Source organism: Salmo salar, chromosome 20 (assembly GCF_965601325.2).
Source record: "Salmo salar chromosome 20, fSalSal1, whole genome shotgun sequence".
Taxonomy (NCBI): domain Eukaryota; kingdom Metazoa; phylum Chordata; class Actinopteri; order Salmoniformes; family Salmonidae; genus Salmo; species Salmo salar.
In genome coordinates this window covers 71199877-71216267 of record NC_138310.1, presented here as the reverse complement: position 1 = coordinate 71216267, position 16391 = coordinate 71199877, and the positions used below count along the sequence as shown (strand labels likewise).

The window sequence follows — 16391 nt, the reverse complement described above, 5'->3', positions numbered from 1 at the left end:
TTATGGGTAGTTTCATGCTGTGAGCAGTGTGTGCTGGTCCTGGTAGTTAAGGGTAGTTTCATGCTGTGAGCAGTGTGTGCTGGTCCTGGTAGTTAAGGGTAGTTTCATTCTGTGAGCAGTGTGTGCTGGTCCTGGTAGTTAACCTGTTATGGCTAGGGGGCAGTATCTCACGGCTGGATAAAAAACGTACCCAATTTAATCTGGTTACCACTCCTACCCAGTAACTAGAATATGCATATACTTATTACATATGGATAGAAAATACCCTAAAGTTTCTAAAACTGTTTGAATGGTGTCTGTGAGTATAACAGAACTCATTTGGCAGGCAAAAATGTGAGAAGGTTTCATTCAGGAAGTGGCCTGTCTGACAAGGTGTCGTTCTTCTTGTCTCTGTTTATTGAAGAGTGAGGATCTTAGCTGTCCCGTGACACTTCCTACGGCTGCCATAGGGTCTCAGAAGGCGGTAAAAAGCTGAATCGTGGCTTTGCAGGCTCTGGCTGAAACAAAGTAGCGCGTTTGGGTAGTGGCTGGTTACAGTACTGTGAGACTCAGGCTCGTGCCCGCGTCGACCGAAAGCTGTGTTTTCTTTCCTCTGTTTAGCTAAATGGACATTCCCGGTCGGAATATTATCGCTTTTTTACGAGAAAAATGGCATAAAAATGGATTTTAAACAGCGGTTGACATGCTTCGAAGTACGGTAATGGAATATTTAGATTTTTTTTGTCACGAATTGCGCCATGCGCGCGACACTGATTTACCATTTCAGATAGTGTCTGGGACGCACGAACAAAACGCCGCTATTCGGATATAACGATGGATTATTTTGGACCAATCCAACATTTGTTATTGAAGTAGCAGTCCTGGGAGTGCATTCTGACGAAGACAACAAAAGGTAATCAAACTTTTATAATAGTAAATATGATTATGGTGAGTGCTAAACTTGCCGGGTGTCTAAATAGCTAGCCCGTGATGCCTGGGCTATGTACTTAGAATATTGCAAAATGTGCTTTCACCAAAAAGCTATTTTAAAATCGGACATATCAAGTGCATAGAGGAGTTCTGTATCTATAATTCTTAAAATAATTGTTATGCTTTTTGTGAACGTTTATCATGAGTAATTTAGTAAAATGTTAGCAAATTCCTCCGGAAGTTTGCGGGGGGTATGCTAGTTCTGAACGTCACATGCTAATGTAAAAAGCTGTTTTTTGATATAAATATGAACTTGATTGAACAAAACATGCATGTATTGTATAACATAATGTCCTAGGTGTGTCATCTGATGAAGATCATCAAAGGTTAGTGCTACATTTAGCTGTCTTCTGGGTTTTTGTGACATTATATGCTAGCTTGAAAAATGGGTGTCTGATTATTTCTGGCTTGGTTGGCTGACATAATCTAATGTTTTGCTTTCGCTGTAAAGCCTTTTTGAAATCGGACAGTGTGGTTAGATAAAGGAGAGTCTTGTCTTTAAAATGCTGTGAAATAGTCATATGTTTGAAAAATTGAAGTTTTTGTATTTTTGAGGAATTTGTAATTCGCGCCACGCCTATCATTGGATATTGGAGCAGGTGTTCCGCTAGCGGAACGTCTAGATGTAAGAGGTTTTTAAGGGTAGTTTCATGCTGTGAGCAGTGTGTGCTGGTCCTGGTAGTTATGGGTAGTTTCATGCTGTGAGCGGTGTGTGCTGGTCCTGGTAGTTATGGGTAGTTTCATGCTGTGAGCAGTGTGTGCTGGTCCTGGTAGTTAAGGGTAGTTTCATGCTGTGAGCGGTGTGTGCTGGTCCTGGTAGTTAAGGGTAGTTTCATGCTGTGAGCGGTGTGTGCTGGTCCTGGTAGTTATGGGTAGTTTCATGCTGTGAGCGGTGTGTGCTGGTCCTGGTAGTTAAGGGTAGTTTCATGCTGTGAGCGGTGTGTGTTGGTCCTGGTAGTTATGGGTAGTTTCATGCTGTGAGCAGTGTGTGCTGGTCCTGGTAGTTATGGGTAGTTTCATGCTGTGAGCGGTGTGTGCTGGTCCTGGTAGTTAAGGGTAGTTTCATGCTGTGAGCGGTGTGTGCTGGTCCTGGTAGTTAAGGGTAGTTTCATGCTGTGAGCGGTGTGTGCTGGTCCTGGTAGTTAAGGGTAGTTTCATGCTGTGAGCGGTGTGTGCTGGTCCTGGTAGTTAAGGGTAGTTTCATGCTGTGAGCGGTGTGTGCTGGTCCTGGTAGTTATGGGTAGTTTCATGCTGTGAGCGGTGTGTGCTGGTCCTGGTAGTTAAGGGTAGTTTCATGCTGTGAGCGGTGTGTGCTGGTCCTGGTAGTTAAGGGTAGTTTCATGCTGTGAGCGGTGTGTGCTGGTCCTGGTAGTTAAGGGTAGTTTCATGCTGTGAGCGGTGTGTGCTGGTCCTGGTAGTTAAGGGTAGTTTCATGCTGTGAGCGGTGTGTGCTGGTCCTGGTAGTTAAGGGTAGTTTCATGCTGTGAGCGGTGTGTGCTGGTCCTGGTAGTTAAGGGTAGTTTCATGCTGTGAGCAGTGTGTGCTGGTCCTGGTAGTTAAGGGTAGTTTCATGCTGTGAGCAGTGTGTGCTGGTCCTGGTAGTTATGGGTAGTTTCATGCTGTGAGCGGTGTGTGTTGGTCCTGGTAGTTAAGGGTAGTTTCATGCTGTGAGCAGTGTGTGCTGGTCCTGGTAGTTAAGGGTAGTTTCATGCTGTGAGCAGTGTGTGCTCGCTTCCATGCTCTCCCGGTTTGCAGTTGTGGCCTACTACCCAATGAGGCCTATGTCCTCGCAATGATCGGTGCTCATTTTACACATGCGCTGCACCATATCTCAAAGCGATATGAAATATCTTGGTTGTAAAAAAGTTGCTATAGAGCTGAATATTGAGAGTTGAGAAATAAATATTATACCTACAGAAAGTTGAGACCCTTCTCTATTTGACAGGAACAAGGGGATGAAGCTTCCAAAGCTGTTTTTCCTGCAATTGCATTTTTAAATGTTATACAATCAGAATGCATTTTTCTCTTGAACCCATGGGGGGAGAGGAGTGGCTTGCTCATCATAGCAGCAGGCACCAGCGAGGCAACGGGCACAGCGACAGGCAGACACTTTCATTACAGGAATCATGAGGATAATGCACTTTACTTTTGAACAAATCATGGTTTTAGCCATATTTTGTAGAATGTAGAATGTGCTCTTTCTCAGTTTACAGGCACCCTTTCAGTTTTTTACGATCCATGATCGTGGCTGTCTAACTGATGACTACGTCGGAACAGGTCTATTTGCTGATGCCGCATTTTTTGACCTTGAATGTGAGTTTCTTTTTTTCCCATCCCTTCTCTTTCTCTCTTCATCTCCCTCCATCTCTCTCTCCCTCTCTGTCCAACCTAGTGATTTGGGGCAAACAGAGCCAGACCGACCTGCGAGCCCAGCATGGTTCGGGTAGTTATTAAACAGAGCACAGCAGGTATTTCACTCTCTTGATGGCCAGGCCAGAAAGCACTGAGAAACAGAGGGGCACCAAAAGTGTTTTATTTGTTGTTTGTTTGGTTTCTATCTCCCTTAGCCCCAGTGTATAGCTGTCTGAATTCAGGCTGTGGGGCCCTGGGTGTATGTGCGGGCGTTCCATGTGTGTGTGTTTGAGATTGATGGGGGCAAACCTCTTGATGGTTCCCCTCCCATTTGCATAACTGATTAGGCTCTAATCAAAAGTGAAGCATCAATTCCCTTCCCCCTTAAAGGAGAGCCAGGTAAATGGAGGAGAGGAGCGAGGGATGAGGCGGCTTTATTACACAGCCATGGCACAGGAAGTGCTCTAAGAGGCTGTGACCTTGGAATTCACCGCCACCGCATCCTTCAGCTCTCATCAGCAGCAGGCACGTCAGACGCCAGAAATGGGGTGTGACAAAGACAACGAGACAATTGGCTGCTGTGAAGGTGAGAGGAGAGAGAGAGTCTACAGACAGAGACGCCATGATATCACTTCAAGTGTTTCTTGTTTTGGGAACAGTCTCACACCAGGTCCATTTGAACCAGTAAAGAAGTGAAATAGAACTGTTATTGCCACATCTTCCAATTGCTCTAAAATGGCTGTTTCTTAGAACTGGCTATGACAGTCAAAGGGGGAATGTAGCGGGAAAAAATTAAGAAAATACAAAAAGGCACACAGCACGAATTGTAAACACCGTTGTCTCATCATCCTTATTGTTGCTTTATCAATGTGCACACACACTTTACAATAGCCATAACACAGGAAACATTCATTAAAATCATTTCTGAATCAGGAGACGTGTGAGATGAGAAATAGGCCATGGTAAATGACCTCACACGCACGCATGCACACGCACACACACGCACACACACACACCTCCATTTGACCTCCTCTGAAGCTGTCTCCTGTGAGGATTGCGGGCAGTGCATCTCCTCTCATTTTCAACAGTCCATTTTTAACCTCCCAAGCAGAGTGAGCTTTATGCTAAATCCCCCGACGCTACAAGGAGGGGAAAAAAGGCTTTTCACCTTACATGTCCGATACCAAGGTTGTTTGGCACTACAGTATCTGAAAATCACAGGGAGAAAAAAGGGTCACATTGTGCCTGGTGCTGAGGCAAGATCATTTTACAGACAGAGCCAGCGGATTAAAGGAATGCAGCAAAGTTAACCTCAGAGCAATCAGACCTTTTAACAATGTAACACAGTGCCTGTGTACTAGCCAAACCAAGGCCTGGACTGACGACAGATAGCACTAGGTCTGCTGGGGTCCCTCCAGCTAGAAGGTTTGTTCTTGCTTTTTGTCTTTTCATTTTATTTTTAATCTGTGTGAGTAGGAGGAGGAGGGAGGGGGAGGAGAGAGGAGAGGAGGACGAAGAGGGAGGAGGAAGGAGAGGGAGGAGAGAGGGGAGGAGGAGGGAGGGGAGGGCTAGACAGCTAGACAGTCAAAAAGCATTGACAATTCCCCAAAAGATAGGATCTTTTTTCCAAATTTTAACCAATTTTCAGACCTTGTTGAAGACCAAATGCAGACCCTGGGGGAAAATGAGTTTGACACCCCTGTTTTAATCCCTTTCCCCTGCTATAGTCACAGTGCTGGATGATTTCACCAGCACCTCGCCAATTTACACCCATTCATTATTAATTCCCTCCATTCATTTATTCATCTGTTTCGGTAATATTCCGTCTGAACTCGGGTGTTTGCGACTCCGTTTGACACGTATTCACACTGCCACTGAAGAGTACACCGAGATGCTGTGATTATAGAGACAACAACCTGCTGCAATACTGTACTGATGTTCTCCACTCCATACTCAACAGACGTTTGACATTGCTCACAGATGCAGTGGGTTCTTGCATCTTCGTATGAGCATGGGGATAAGGCCACAAGATCAACAGCCACAGACCACAATCAAAATGTAACATTTCAGACAATTGAAGTTACATCGACAAAGATCCCATGTCATCATCAGTAGAGTACACTGGTGTATCATACTGTATCTAAACAAACATTACCTGACTCCTATTTGAAAAATAGGTTTCAACTATTAAATTGACCATCCATAAAAATAAAAAAAAATCCACATTGAAACACTGCTTGTTCCCCTCCTGTACATGTGTATATGAATTCCCTGCAGGCTGGATAATCGTGGACCATCTCGCCATGGCAGTCCCTAGCATGGTGACAGTTACTCTCTCCCACTGGCACCATGCCAATCTGGGTATAGTGATACCAAGCGGCAGAGAGGACACAGGCCACTCATAACATGTTGAAATAAGGCATGAAATCAAGCCTGAACAGTGGATCACCGTCAAGTGCTGTTGGCACATTTTAGGCTCAACCCTGACATTTCCCATTGTAGAGATCTTTAGAGGGAAGTGAATGGTGAAATAACTGCATAATGTTACCTTATCTAATCACATTTGGCGGATTGGATTTTTCCACAGTATAATAGCTGGCAGAGTGATGATGCGGTGAGTGGGTGCCAGGAAGGAATTCATCCCTTACTGAAGCCATTTGGGTTACAGAGAGTGACATGGCATTGCAACATCACATAATCATCCTCAGAAACACAGCTGAGATCAGACAGAGAACACTGTGTGTGAGATTTGATTTGTTTGTTTGTGTGCCAAACTCTGTGTGTGTGTGTGTGTGTGTGTGTGTGTGTGTGTGTGTGTGTGTGTGTGTGTGTGTGTGTGTGTGTGTGTGTGTGTGTGTGTGTGTGTGTGTGTGTGTGTGTGGTGGGGGGGGGGGGGGGGCAGGGAGTGGGTGTCTGCGTGTGAGCCAACAGGGGGTCCATTACCCCACCCCAGCAGGCAGGCAGAGAAGCACACAGTGCCTAACAAGATGGAACTTACCAGGGAATTGGTAGCTGTAGCTCGGGGCAAAACCAGTGTATCCACGGCCATACGTTGCTACAATGTTTGGGTAACCTAGGAGAAGAGAGGACAATCAGGAGTTGTGTTAAACCATCTTGGCCTCCCATCACTTTAGACACACACACCACACACACACACACCACACACACACACAACCCTGCTGCTGACACTAGATAGCATGTGAGTCATGAGGCTCAGTTTTAGCTGATGAGCATCAGAATTGTCCCAGTCTTAGCCTGTCATGCTCTCCAGCCTCCTCCTCCCAGATGTATCCTCATCCCCCCCGCAGGCTCCCAGGGTTATACGGCAACAGGGTGTCTGGATCGGTCCAGGTTTTTTGTCCCCTCTACACTGTTATTGATGGATAACCTTTCTTTTAGAGCCCCGGCTAATCGATCATGAACGACACGGTGCTGCAAGACAATGAGTGGATGAGATTTGTGCAAGGACATTATGGATTAGAGAGATGCGGGGTCTTTCTGAGGTGTGAGGCTACCACGGTGCACGGCGGGCAGCAATACCCACAGAGATACCACAGACGGAACAGGCGAGGGGAAATATGATTGAGTGATTGTAAAAAGCCACTCCAAAAGTGGCAAAAAAGAAACTGAGTCTGCTATTTGGGAATATACTTGCAATCTGTTAAATTGTGCCATCTTCGCTGAGGCAGAAGTGCTCCTTTAGCTCCCCCAGTCTCTTATTTCATGGCTTCCGATAGCTGTTTCAAGGGTGTGTGTGTGTGTGTGTGTGTGTGTGTGTGTGCGCGTGTGCGTGCGTGTGCGTGCATGTGCGTGTGTGTGCGTGTGTGTGAGTGTGTGAGTGTGTGAGTGAGTGAGTGAGTGAGTGAGTGAGTGAGTGTTAAAAAAACACCACATCAGCCTCCTGAGTGGCGAAGTGGTCTAAGGCACTGCATCGCAGTGCTAGCTGTGCCACTAGAGATCCTGGTTCGAGTCCAGGCTCTGTCGAAGCCGGCCGCGACCGGGAGACCTATGGGGCAGCATACAATTGGCCCAGCGCCGTCCGGGTTAGGGGAGGATTTGGCCAGCAGGGAAGTTCCTGTCCCATCGTGCACTAGTGACTCCTGTGGAGGGCCGGGCGCAATGCACGCCAGCTGTACGGTGTTTCCTCCGACACATTGTCGTGGCTGTCTTCCAGGTTAAGCGGGCTCTGTGTCAAGAAGCAGTGCGACTTAGCTGGGTTGTGTTTCGGAGGACACACGGCTCTCGACCTTCACCTCTCCTGAGCCCATACGGGAGTTGCAGTGATGGGACAAGACTGTAACTTCCAATTGGATACCACGAAATTGGGGAGAAACAGGGGTAAAAACACATCAGCAGTGTTTGCCATACTGGATCCGTTGGAGCACATCCTGGTCACGATGGAAGATAAGAGGGAAATAAAGTGGGATAGGACCCAACACAGGCTGCCCTTGTATGGTTGCCAGATTGGAGACAGGAGCTGTCACAGTCCAACTGGGTCTCATTGGACACTTGAAGGCAGATGAGCTGTTGTTTAAATCCTGCTACAGAGCCCTATCACTGCTCAGAAACAACAACAGCAGTTTACTTGCACATTTTGTGCATTTGTATATGTTTGTGTGAGAGAGAGACAGATAGAGATAGTGAGAGAGAGAGCGAGAGACACAGAAAGAGAGAGAGTCTTGGAGGTAAATGCAATGTAGTGGTTATTATGAGGTTCTGACACACATTGGACTTGATAACATTTATAATGAAAATATTGTTCAAACAGCTCAAGCTGAGTGGCCTCATTTCCTCCATCCCAGACCTGGTTTCTTTCTCACTGGCCCAGAGAGTTACTGGACTGAAATTGGCACTTACTGATCACAGTGAGCTTCTGACAACATCTATACATTTAAATACTGAACGTGTTCCATTTCTTTTTTTTGTGAGGATATTTAAAGAAGGCTATAAAGCTTCTTTGAAGGAAATCCTTCAAGACTGTTGGAAAAGCATTCCAGGTGAAGCTGGTTGAGAGAATTCCAAGAATGTGCAAAGCTGTCATCAAGGCAAAGGGTGGCTACTTTGAAGAATCTATTTGTTTAACACTTTTTTGTTTACTACATGATTCCATATGTGTTATTTCATAGTTTTGATGTCTTCACTATTATTCTACAATGTAGAATATAGTAAAAATAAAGAAAAACCCTGGAATGAGTAGGTGTGTCCAAACTTTTAAATGGTACTGCATATTTAGTCATTTTCACTTTCTTAGCTAGCAAATGCAGCTAGCTAGTTTAGCCTACTCAAACACCTGGCTCAAACAGAGGGACGCTATGTTAGCTAGCACGCTATGACTATCCAACACAACACTGGAACTCTTCCAAGTCAAGGTAAGCTTTTGGTTTTACAAATGTATTGCCACCGGGGCCCGCCGGTGTAAACTGCTTACTGACTATACACTGTAACGTTACTGCATGATTGTAGTGGGTTTTCTAACGTTTGTTCTATTAGCTATGTTGACTATGATGTTACTTTAGCTAATATGGGGACAACGATGTAGGCTGTGTGTAGCGGTTATGATATGGTTTGGCTTGGAAAGTTTGTTTCACCTGGTCACGTACAGCTGATGTGTTGTGCGTTGAAGTCACAAGCAAAGGGAAAAAGTGAGAGAAGGAGAGCGCATAGATGCGAGAAGGTGAACTGTGTTTACGTGTGATCATGGGTGTATTCATTCGGCTGATTCTATTAAAAACTTTTCTTAAACGGAGATAAACATACCTGCATTTGTCTAATAGTGTCACGTCCTGACCAGCAGAGGGAGGTATGGTATCAGTTTTGGGTCAGGATGTGGCAGGTTTTTTGTATGTTAAGGGGTTTGTGTTGGTGATTAGACTCCCAATTGAAGGCAGGTGTGTTGAGTTGCCTTTGATTGGGAGTTCTATATAGTGGTGTGTGTTTTTCTTTGGGGTTGTGGGTAGTTGTTCTTGCACTGCGTTTTTGTATGCCTGTAAGACTGTTCCTGTCGTGTGTATTGTTTTTCCAGTGGATGCTTTACTCCTTTTTTGAATTAAAACATGAGCATCCATATTCCCACTGCAGTTTGGTCTATTCAACACGGCACCTTTTGTGACAAATAGAAACTCTCGTTTGCAACTGTTGGACTAATGATTATACCCTATATCAGCTAGATGCAGGCAAGAGTGTGCAAAGCGGTATTGAATGTGTCACTGTTTGTCACCTCAATTTTTTCTCTCGACCTGTGTGCACCCAGGTTACAAACTTTCATTAATAGACTAGGTCGTAGCAACCTCATGACGGGTATAAGGAACATTTGAGTATCACGTAGTAGCCTTTAACCTATCAATGTTACATTGAACTGGGTGAATGGAATATGTATGACAGTCATCCAATATGCTGTAATAGAAAAAAAGGCCATGCTCATACATAAAAAAAATAAAAAATGAAAAGCGTCCTCCCTTTAAAGAGGTTGCGGAGAAAGAGAGAGTGTGTGTGTGTGTTTGGTGGGGCTCTATTGACAGTGGGTGATTAACACAGAGAAAAGCCAGCACCTTGGGATTCGAGTGTGTGTGTGTGCGTGCGTGCGTGCGTGTTGGGGGTAGCCATGCCTCGTCAGCAGAACAAACAACAGCCCAGCTAGGGCTATGGCGGTCATGAAATTATGTCAGCCGGTAACTGTCATGCAGCCTCAAGGTTTGTACTCAACTAAGTCCATCAGTGCTTGCTGTTGTCTGCATGAACACAGACACCGGCATTAACACACACATTTGCAAGCACTCACGCACCCGCTTAGTCATATTCCATTGTCTCTAGAGACATACATATGTACACATTAACACATTCACTCACACACACTTTAATTCTCTCCAACTCAGCTCTGCTGTCTGCATATGATAGGCTACTTATGAATTACACAGCCAAATGAATGACCTAGAACACAGCTAGACAGGCCTGCATAATCAAACAAACACACACAGATGCTCCGCCCTTTAAATTAACACACATTTACTCCTCAGTCATCACATCCTTGTTGTATAAATTGGAAACCAACAATGATAAACTGTGAGACATAAGAGCCTGTCTCACAGACATTTTTTCCGGTGGTTGAACAAGCTCTTTGCGCAACAATAGAGTTGGGCTGATATGAGAAGAGTGTGTGTGTGTGTGTGTGTGTGTGTGTGTGTGTGTGTGTGGTGCTTCGCCCTGCCTAACACTAGCAGGTGAGATGATCACCGTGTGCTTCTGCTTCCCTCCAGGAGGCGGAGCTAGGCTAGACAAAGACATCCAGACAAGGGGCTCAACATGAGGGGATCGAGACATGGAAACAGGAGAGGAGAGGGTCTGGCTGTCGAGACGAGGCATGGAGTAGGCAGTGGCCTATAAGACCGTGTGCCGGCATGCATGAACGCACACACACACACACACACACACACACACACACACACACACACAACACACACACACACACACACACACACACACACACACACACACACACACACACACACACACACACACACACACACACACACACAGCAGATAGGAAGTGATTCGTCTGACAATTGTTCTGGGGTGGGCTCCTCTCCTCAGTCTCTCCCGTCTCTCCTCTCCTGTCCTCCATATCTCTCTGTATATACCTCCGGAAGTAAAGGCTGTCACTGTATCTAGCCCCACTGGCTGCCTCAGAGCCCATGTATTAATATGCATACTAATACACCTATTTTATGGCTCAACAGTTCAGATTCACTTTAAAACCAATTATGCATCTGGTAAAGCCGCACTCTGCGCAGGGCTTTAAATGTGCATTAATTTCAGCAAACATACATTCAGGCTCTAACGCAATAAAGATAAATGGCTCGATTAGGTGTGGTAAACAAAGAAGCGAACAGAAGGGGGGGAGGGTTAATGAGATTTAGGCACGTAAGGAATTGGGGTTCCTTAAATAATAAGCCTTGTTGATTTTTGTATGCAAATTAGCGAACAGAATGTTTCGCTGTCCTGCTTTTCCAATTTCATTTAGATAACAAGTGTTGAAGAGAACTTGGCAGTTCAGTTCATAGTCCCTCTCTCTCCATCTTTTCCTTTACTGCTACTCACACTTCTCTTCTCCTCCTCTCCTCTTCTATGCACTCTTTCCATTCGCTCCACATTTTGCCAAGTTGGTCAATCTGAATAAGTTCACCAGATTGTTGTGGAGTGTCTTCATATCAGTCCAAAACAGGGCTCTTCAACCCTGTTCCTGGAGAGAAACCCTCCTGTAGGTTTTCACTCCAACCCTGTTCCTGGAGAGATAACCTCCTGTAGGTTTACTCTTCAACCCTGTTCCTGGAGAGCTACCCTCCTGTAGGTTTTCACTCCAACCCTGTTCCTGGAGAGATAACCTCCTGTAGGTTTACTCTTCAACCCTGTTCCTGGAGAGAAACCCTCCTGTAGGTTTTCACTCCAACCCTGTTCCTGGAGAGATAACCTCCTGTAGGTTTACTCTTCAACCCTGTTCCTGGAGAGCTACCCTCCTGTAGGTTTACTCTTCAACCCTGTTCCTGAAGAGATAACCTCCTGTAGGTTTTCACTCCAATCCTGTTCCTGGAGACCCACCCTCCTGTAGGTTTACTCTTCAACCCTGTTCCTGGAGAGCTACCCTCCTGAAGGTTTTCACTCCAACCCTGTTCCTGGAGAGCTACCCTACTGTAGGTTTACTCTTCAACCCTGTTCCTGGAGACCCACCCTCCTGTAGGTTTACTCTTCAACCCTGTTCCTGGAGAGCTACCCTCCTGTAGGTTTACTCTTCAACCCTGTTCCTGGAGAGCTACCCTCCTGTAGGTTTACTCTTCAACCCTGTTCCTGGAGAGATAACCTCCTGAAGGTTTTCACTCCAACCCTGTTCCTGAAGAGCTACCTTCCTGTAGGTTTTCACTCCAATCCTGTTCCTGGAGAGATACCCTCCTGTAGGTTTTCTCTTCAACCCTGTTCCTGAAGAACTACCCTCCTGTAGGTTTTCACTCCAATCCTGTTCCTGGAGAGCTACCCTCCTGTAGGTTTACTCTTCAACCCTGTTCCTGAAGAGCTACCCTCCTGTAGGTTTTCTCTTCAACCCCAGTTAGAACTAACCTGATTCAACTTATCATCCAGCTAATTATTACAATCAGGTGCACTAAATTAGAGTTGGAGGAAGAGGGTTGGAGAACCCTGCCCTAAAACATGTCTGTTGACAGGGCATTGACACTGCCACCTGTAGAGCAACTTGACACAACTCTGCAAAACCAACCAGGCTGAGTTAGAACAGAAGCTAGAGGTTTGTGGTGGTGAAGTTGGAGAATGAATGATGTTGATGAAGATGAACTATAGTAGGAGACAAGCCCTCCTCTCCTCTCATCCCCCCAACAGATGAAACCCTGTGATATCCATACCCTATTATTCAGCAATCTTGAGGTCTGGCAGATGAAATCATAAATTCATAATTTAACATTACTTCAATTTTCCTCTTCATTTACTTCTGTAATCCATAGCCCTGCTTGGATGAATTTGGGGGCTGGGAGAATGGGGGTTTGGGGGTGGTGGGTGTGGGGTTTGGGGCAGTGGGTGTGGTAACGAGACTGTCTGAATATCAATAGAATATTTCACGCAAGCCCCTATGAGGATGCTTCATCAAGCCAAATTACGGGCAGGGCGACCTATCCTGCAGCTTCCATTAGCCGTCATTCGGATTCAGCACCCAGCATCAAACGATTTATTTGCTTCAGTTACTTTGAGCAGACGATCAATCTAACAGTAATTATCTCTTGTCACTAACACTGGGCTGAAGCTCTGAGAAGATAGGGAGGAGGGAGAAGGGAGAAGGGAGGAGGGAGAAGGGAGGAGGGAGAAGGGAGAAGGGAGGAGGGAGGAGGGAGAAGGGAGGAGGGAGAAGGGAGGAGGGAGCTGGAAGGGAGGGGGTAGAGCAGGCTGGGGGAGCCTTCACAAAATCCTTGTTTCCTGTCTTTGACGGAAGAGTCTCCAGCATTTCCTTGAATGAGCTCTAGTCTAGCAGATGTTTGTAAGTGGCAGCGAACTTGTAGGAGCCATTTGACTGTATTTCCCCTTGCCTTCTTAATCCTTCATAGTGATTTGGGGAGCATGTCCTTTTAGTTACATTCCTTTACATAGTAAGTGGCTGAGAGTCTCAATGTCAGGCAGAAATCACTAGCACATCAGAGTAAGAATCAGGATTGGTATCAGAGGTGGTGTTGATATCAGACAGTGTGAGAGGACATGTCAGCGGTGGAGGGAGACACAGTTAGTCATTGTCAGTCAGAGTGCCCTTCCTGTCCTGCCAGAGCATTAGAAACCATGGTAATGTCAAAGTCTTGGAAAGAGTCACTTTGGAAAAGTTAGTGGGCTACATTTGCTAAGTGTCATATTGTGTTTTGTCAATATTACCGTAGGGACCCATTCATTCAGAAAATATGTCTTACACCAATTCAAGTGTACTCACTCAGCATGCCCATCCCCAGCATGAAGGCGTCCATGGTGTAGGGCAGGCCCCTGGCCCTGCCTCGCGTACCCGGCGGGAACATCACCTCCTTGGGCTGAGCCTTCTTGCATTCTACCTGTGGACAGGACACAACCAGATGCACATCAATGACAAGGCCTCTCACAGTACACAGGATGAACATAGACAATACATACAGTTGAAGTCAGAAGTTTACATACACTCAGGTTGGAGACATTAAAATTTGTTTTTCAACCACACCACAAATTTCTTGTTAACAAACTATAGTTTTGGCAAGTCGGTTAGGACATCTACTTTGTGTATGAAACAAGTAATTTTTCCAACAATTGTTTACAGACAGATTATTTCACTTATCACTCACTTATTCACTTATTTCACTGTATTACAATTCCTGTGGGTCAGAAGTTTACATACACTAAGTTGACTGTGCCTTTAAACAGCTTGGAAAATTCCATAAAATGATGTCATGGCTTTAGAAGCTTCTGATAGGCTAATTGACATCATTAGAGTCAATTGGAGGTGTACCTGTGGATGTATTTCAAGGCCTACCTTCAAACTCTGTGCCACTTTGCTTGACATCATGGGAAAATCAAAAGAAATCAGCGAAGACAGCCAAGAAAAAAAATTGTAGACCTCCACAAGTCTGGTTCATCTTTGGGAGCAATTTCCAAATGCCTGAAGGTACCACGTTCATCTGTACAAACAATAGTACGCAAGTATAAACACCATGGGACCACGCCGTCATACCTCTCAGGAAGGAGACGCGTTCTGTCTCCTAGAGATGAACGTACTTTGGTGCGAAAAGTGCAAATCAATCCCAGAACAACAGCAAAGGACCTTGTGAAGATGCTGGAGGAAACAGGTACAAAAGTATCTATATCCACAGTAAAACGAGTCCTATATCAACACAAACCTGAAAGGCCGCTCAGCAAGGAAGAAGCCACTGCTCCAAAACCACCATAAAAAAAGCCTGACTACGGTTTGCAACTGCACATTGGGACAAAGATTGTACTTTTTGCTGAAATGTTCTCTGGTCTGATGAAACAAAAATAGAACTGTTTGGCCATAATGACCATCGTTATGTTTGAAGGAAAAAGGGGGAGGCTTGCAAGCCGAAGAACACCATCCCAACCGTGAAGCACGGGGGTGGCAGCATCATGTTGTGGGGGTGCTTTGCTGCAGGAGGGACTGGTGCACTTCACAAAATAGATGGCATCATGAGGACGGAAAATTATGTGGATATATTGAAGCAAAATCTCAAGACATCAGTCAGGAAGTTAAAGCTTGGTCGCAAATGGGTCTTCCAAATGGGCCATGACCCCAAGCATACTTCCAAAGTTGTGGCAAAATGGCTTAAGGACAACAAAGTCAAGGTATTGGAGTGGCCATCACAAAGCCCTGACCTCAAATCCTATAGAAAATGTGTGGGCAGAACTGAAAGAGCATGTGCGAGCAAGGAGGCCTACAAACCTGACTCAGTTACACCAGCTCTGTCAGGAGGAATGGGCCAAAATTCACCCAACTTATTGTGGGAAGGTTGTGGAAGGCTACCCAATGCTACCAAATACTAATTGAGTGTATGTAAACTTCTGACCCACTGTGAATGTGATGAAAGAAATAAAAGCTGAAAGAAATAATTCTCTCTACTATTATTCTGACATTTCACATTCTTAAAATAAAGTGGTGATCCTAACTGACCTAAGACGGAATGTTTTTTAGGATTAAATGTCAGGAATTGTGAAAAACTGAGTTTAAATGTATTTGGCTAAGGTGGATGTAAACTTCCGAATTTAACTGCAGATAGACATAGAATACATTCAAGGAATATTTTACATTTTAGTCATTTAGCAGATGCTCTTATCCAGAGCGACTTACAGTAGTGAATGCATACATTTCATACATTTTTTTTTCCCCGTACTGGTCCCCCGTGGGAATCGAACCCACAACCCTGGCGTTGCAAACACCATGCTCTACCAACTGAGCCACACGGGCCACCCCCGAATATGGCATGTGTCAGAGATTTCAGGACAGACAACAAGACACACATCAGTCATTTGTGAAAAATCGTCTTCCTGTACTTGAGATGAACAAACAGCACTGTACAACACATAGGCACTGAAAATCATGAAAGGAATATGGTGTTGACCCCATCTCACACTGGGCTTTCAGAGTAGGGCCATCTAACCTCACATCTTTAATTTTGGGCTAAATGAAGAACAGAGGAGGGGTACTAGCGTTTCCTCCCCCTCCCCACAGCTGAAATGATGTTGTTTTATATCTGTTTGTTTCTTTGCTGAGCAGGGCTGCTCCGTCTCCAGGTAAAGTTTGTCAAATGTTCTCATCTCTCTCCGTCTCCTGTCTCCACGCTTTGTCTATCTCTGTCTCCCTCTCCCCATCTCCCGTTTTCTCTCTCTCTCATCTGGTTCTCATCACACAACCGCTTCCACCCCAGGGCACTATTACCCCCCCCCCCCTCCCCCCCCAACACACACACCTCAACTGCCTGTGTTGCCATTCATATTTGCACCCCCCATCTCCACACACACCGCTGTGCTGACTGACATTCCATCCTCCTAACATAACG

General features: G+C 45.4%; 1 protein-coding gene across 6 annotated transcripts in view; it reads right to left on the bottom strand.

Moving 5' to 3' along the window:
• The window catches only part of LOC106581265 (RNA-binding protein Musashi homolog 2), a 443530-nt gene that overhangs the window by 100633 nt on the left and 326506 nt on the right, over window positions 1-16391 (bottom strand). For all 6 annotated transcript variants that reach the window (XM_045703896.2, XM_045703899.2, XM_045703902.2 and 3 more), the window contains exons 9-10: window positions 13790-13904; window positions 6320-6394 (exon numbers count right to left, since the gene is read on the bottom strand). In XM_045703896.2, coding sequence (XP_045559852.1) covers window positions 6320-6394; window positions 13790-13904 — 190 coding nt within the window. The remainder of the gene's footprint in view (window positions 1-6319; window positions 6395-13789; window positions 13905-16391) is intronic.